At 40.7% G+C, this 5,091-nt stretch overlaps 1 protein-coding gene across 1 annotated transcript; it reads left to right on the top strand.

Annotated features, from left to right (window-relative positions):
* Nucleotides 1–3,737: 3,737 nt before the first annotated feature.
* On the top strand, nt 3,738–4,812 carry LOC106745905. Its single transcript, XM_014621907.1, has 3 exons — nt 3,738–3,749; nt 4,399–4,610; nt 4,707–4,812. Exons 1-3 carry the CDS (start codon nt 3,738–3,740, stop codon nt 4,810–4,812), a joined length of 330 nt encoding a protein of 109 aa, XP_014477393.1.
* The last annotated feature ends 279 nt before the right edge of the window (nt 4,813–5,091 follow it).

The raw sequence follows: 5,091 nt of genomic DNA, 5'->3' as shown, positions 1-5,091 counted from the left end.
TTTGGAATGCGCCTGATCGATACTCGAGAATCACAAGTCGCACATTGGATTGGAAGACGCGCCGTGTCGCCCTTGGTGGTCGTGTAATCAAGGCACTTCACTCTCGCCTTTGGGCTTAGGTTGTCAAACGATCAACGTGCTTCTTTCGAAGTTAATTTCTTCGTTCTACTCGCGGAATTCAACATTTCGTTTATATATCTTGTGCGATATATTGCGCTTCACGTCGCGATTCTGTGTATTGCGTTGTGTTCTTTCGTTATTGTAATTGCGAATAAACGAGGAGAAATTATCGGACGAATAATTTTCTACCGTGGGAAGTGGTTATGTCGTCGAAGCGCGCGGCGAAATCAAGTTAGCGGAGTCGCACGGAACCTTCGCGACTGAGGACTCCACGAGGACTGCCGGCCAATTGCGGCGGCGTAGACGTCGTTAAACAATGACTTAACTGGCGGGGATAAATTTTTGCATAATATCGGAAAGAAATGTCGAGTTTCTCTTGGATTGCACGGGCTCACTCGTTGATTAGCGACAACTGAAGCGGCACGATGCAATGCGCGCGGGAATGAGCGCGAGCCATGAGGCCGAATGAGTTACGGTTATTCGAGAAAGAGAGGTAAAAAGTTAGACGTAGTCGTGCGACTCTGGTTGGTTAAATTCCCTCGTGGTTTAATTGCACGCATAAAATCAATGCACCTGACGCGACGTTTCGTAATTTTCCGAAAGAAAGCTGAGGCTATGCGGGTTTCATCGTGACTTACCGCCGTAAACGGCAATTAGGTTTTCCTTTAAGTGAAAAATAAAAGAGGCGTGTTGGCCAACGATGATTTAATTGCTATTCCGGGAACGATTATGGCGCGACGAATTCGTGAAGGGAAGGCATTCCTTCGTTTTTAGTTGTCCGTGACAAAAATGTCGATCGTTCGTCATTATTTGCAACAATTTCGACTGTGCGGGTGATTCATTCCACGCGTATAAAGATAGAATTTTTTTATTGGTGCGAGATTACCCAAGTCGTACCACTTGCCGCACTTCAATCGTTTCTTCGCTACGAACGTCATCGTTCAATTACAACATAATTTGATACGAAACTTTCGATGTTTTGTCTAGTTGCTGCATTTCGAAGTAGACAGCAATTTTATTTATCGTAGAAAGCAATTTTATTTATTTATTCATTTGTTAGTAACGCGACGATGGCGCGACTTAGAAGATTATAAGATTTTACAACTTTGCCCTTAAGTTTCTCTTGCGATCGATGTAAAACGATAAAGTATCATGAAAAATATAAACAACTGAAATTTAAGATCGAAAAAAAATCGGTGAAATTGTGACGAATCCATTGTGGGCGACTGCGTTTGCATATCTTTTATTAGCTTCCCAAGCGAGTGAAAGGGGATCCACCGATGCGTGTACAAACGTAAAATTAATTCGTGTTTACTACCGGTACCTCTCTCGCTCTCTTTCTTTCCATTTCACTTGCTTTTTTGGTTTTTAACTTACAGCGATTTGTCTAATAAATAAATGCAAAAATCGCTGCGTTTGTTTCATCAATAACCGGAAATCCAGATAAGAATTGTTTCTATAACAAACTTTCTTACATGCGGGTCGACAACCTTACAATGGCATACGTTTATAATTTACAGCTGGAACTGAGTTAATTAAGAGCAATATTACCGTTACCCGCTCGGTAACATGAAAGATAACCGGCAAAAAAAGTGGTGTTAACTCGGGTGCATTCAAAATTTGCCTATCAAACTATGCGTAACATATGCGAGTTGTTCATCGTAAAAGTAGTGTAGAGGAATCTTTCAAACGCAATAATCACAGGCACAATTTGCTCTCGAAAAAATTGCCAACGTAAAATTTGATGTCTCCGTTTTAACCTTGAATTTTTTTTTTTCCAAGTACTACTTCGCAATCGATAAGTGCACGAGGTTAGTTAATAAGATTCTCAAGACAAAGGGGGTTATCTAAAAATTAATACTCGGACCCACGTCGAATATGTCGGTATTATATAAAATACTATACGTGTTCACCGGCGCGAGCGATTCCATAAAAAACAATTACGTGCGATCACGATCGACTGACAATAGAAAGACAGGAATTGATGGAATGTTACGAAATACTGGCGATAGTGAACGTCGATTCGGGATATCGTTCGTCGTGTCCGGTGTAGCCGCGATACCGGCATGTAGCTGACAGCGACGAGGACGACAACGCGTTGCGTTAACTCGGACGTTTCCTAGCTGAGGATTTCGTAAGCGGACAGCAGTGTGCGACCTGTTCTCCGTTCAGAGAAAGTCGCCGTTTCGTAGTCTGGCAGCGACCAACCTCTTAGGATGACAATTCGCAAGGGAGGGGTCAAGCAAAAACTCACGGACACGCGTTCGGCACGTAAGGAAGGGCTCCCGATTGCGTAAGGGACGTTCTTACCGTTCACGGTGTCTTTGGATGAATTATTTCATAGTAATGCTTGATGTATAAATGATGCAGCGCTAATGACAATCGTTCCGATAATACGACACCGTGACACGACCTCTTTGTCTCGCTAATGACATTCGACTTTTAACGACTGACTCATCGAGGTGTGAAGCGCCGAATAAAGAATTGAGAATGCATTTTTTTGATTAGATTATAAACGTCAGATTACAGATTAATGATGTAGGCATATAGTTACGGCGTAATTAGCAGAAAAGTGGATGTTATTGAACGAAGTTGATCGTTACGGCTATAAACGATTCTGCGAAGTTAATTACGTATTACGCTTATTATATATGAAAGACAAATTTCACGTCTGTAAATTTATGTATATTTTTACCGAGCGATGTTTTTCTTCGATCAAATAAAGTTTAAAAATCCAGTATAGTATGCATGTGCATATTGTTCGGACGGTACAGATACCGCTATATATTTTTTGTTTGAACATAATAAATTATATCTCAGTTTATCTTTTTACATAAATTTACGTAAAACCGGGAAGAAAAGATTATACTTATTTGTAAAACTGAACCCGTTTGTTTGCCAAGCGTATCAGATTCTTATAAATTTAGCGCACTGTCGATCGGCTGCAAGTTATCTTCCGATCATATAAAATGCCACCGTGGAAAAATTTATTAGACGCGGAATTCTCTAAAACATCTCAACCGACCGCGGTTCTTTTTCTGCGGCACACTGGCCATACTTTTTTACATTTACTTTTAAGCGTTGTCTTGGAAAGTGATCAAACTGTAACGGTGATGGTTCGCCGATATTTTTGGTTTGGTTCTTTGTCATCGCGTGAAAGTAGAACATTTTTCCTCATTATACAATAATTAAGAAACCATTATCTTCTTTTTAATATCGTTTATTACGTAGGGCAGTTATTTCGTGCAGCTTTATGTATGTTTGAATATTTTTCACGGTGTTTCCTTATATTCCAACAAATGAGCTAAGCGGCGTACTAATTCAATTTAACACATTCTCACGTTGCGCATTCTCACTTCGCACATTCTCACTTCGGGGATGTGAAGAACTTTAGGAATGAATCGCGGTGCTCTTTCATGCGGTCGCTATGTCGTTTGGCGATCCCTTAAATGGGAGTGGTCTCACGAAGTTGTCAGTCGGGATGCTAGTTATTCGTGTGCGCATACCGTGAATCTAGAATTCACCATAATACAGCGAACGACTTACATGGGAAACTCGGTATAAAAGTAGTGTCAACCCCCTGAGCGCTATCAGTTCGAATTCGTGCTACGCTTAATATGAAGCTGCTGGTAAGCCATTCGCGTGTAATTGTGTCAAGCAGAAAAGTCAGTGAATTTCCGTTTATAATTCGGCTATACGCAAAATAACGCGCGTTTCATACCATTGATTCAAATTAAGGAAGCGGAAAAATTAAAAGAAAATTTTTAAAAAGTTATCATTGTTCGGCTGTGCCTTAAACTTTTGCGACTTTTGAAAAATGCGTGCGTTTAATTAGATAAATGAAGAAGAAATATTGTTTTCGCGTCAATAATAAGATACTGCGATGCGATTATTCATTCTGGAACTCACAACGTGGGAAGTTGATTTCATAAAGCGGGATTATCTCTGTTCGTTCAAATTCGTACGCGCCCTGGAATTTTTGTTTCACTGGAATAAGTAACTATATCACGTGAATTCAGAGTTAACTCGAAATTGTAAATCTATTTGACACGTAATGGCTTTTACCGAAACTTAATTAAATTCTAATTAATATAACATTAAATATTACTTATTTTTTTCATAATTTTTTTCATTATTCGATATATCAATTCTATTTACTATATCCGTTTTACGTATGGAGTATTTGATAAAACGATTGACCCGGAAATATCCCGTGCGTTCGTCCGTTGATTATGGTGATTCACATTCGCATTGTCCACGCATCGACGATTGTTTTAGCTTCTGCTATCGTTGATCGTTCTGGTCTCGGGAGACGAGGCTCTCGTTGCCGAGAGAGCAGCCGAGGGTAATGACGTGTCTCCGCAAGCGAGCACCGTTCTTCAGGCTCAACCGAGCGCCCAGGAAGTCGTAGGGGAAAAGAAACTAGGAAAGAGAAGCTATGGTTTGCTTCCTGTGGCTTACGTAGACACTTACACTCCCGTATTGCCGTGGTAAATAGTACAGATAAATATCTTGTCAGCGGTGAGCGTAAAATTCTCGAGACAGCAGTTTGGCGTCTACGTTGACTTATACGTTCGATTTCTCAGGTATCGATTTGGCGGATTAAGTAGCTACGGATTGTATGGCGGTTGGTATCCGAGCTGGCCGTTGTTGTACAACGGTTGGCATGGTGGTTGGTACAAAGGGTGGTAAATTGCGAAGATTGCGAGAGCGCGCGGCCCTTTTCTACCTGCCGCTAAGGAAAAAGCACGCGTATCGCGTGTCCTGACACTCTCTTCTTTTTAAATTCTATAACCTACCTATATTGTAGTTCGCGTTATTGCGACTCGTAATTTTCGTTAGATTATATCTTAGAATATGTACTCGAGCGAGCGACGAAGTACATTTACCTTCATTTTAGACTAGTGATAATTACAAATTTTATATTCACCGTGCCAAAATCGCGCATCGTTATACATCATGGATTGATGT

The sequence above is a fragment of the Dinoponera quadriceps genome, unplaced genomic scaffold (genome assembly GCF_001313825.1).
Source record: "Dinoponera quadriceps isolate SergipeBrazil2010 unplaced genomic scaffold, ASM131382v1 scaffold1872, whole genome shotgun sequence".
NCBI lineage: Eukaryota > Metazoa > Arthropoda > Insecta > Hymenoptera > Formicidae > Dinoponera > Dinoponera quadriceps.
This window is presented reverse-complemented; position numbering and strand designations above follow the sequence as displayed.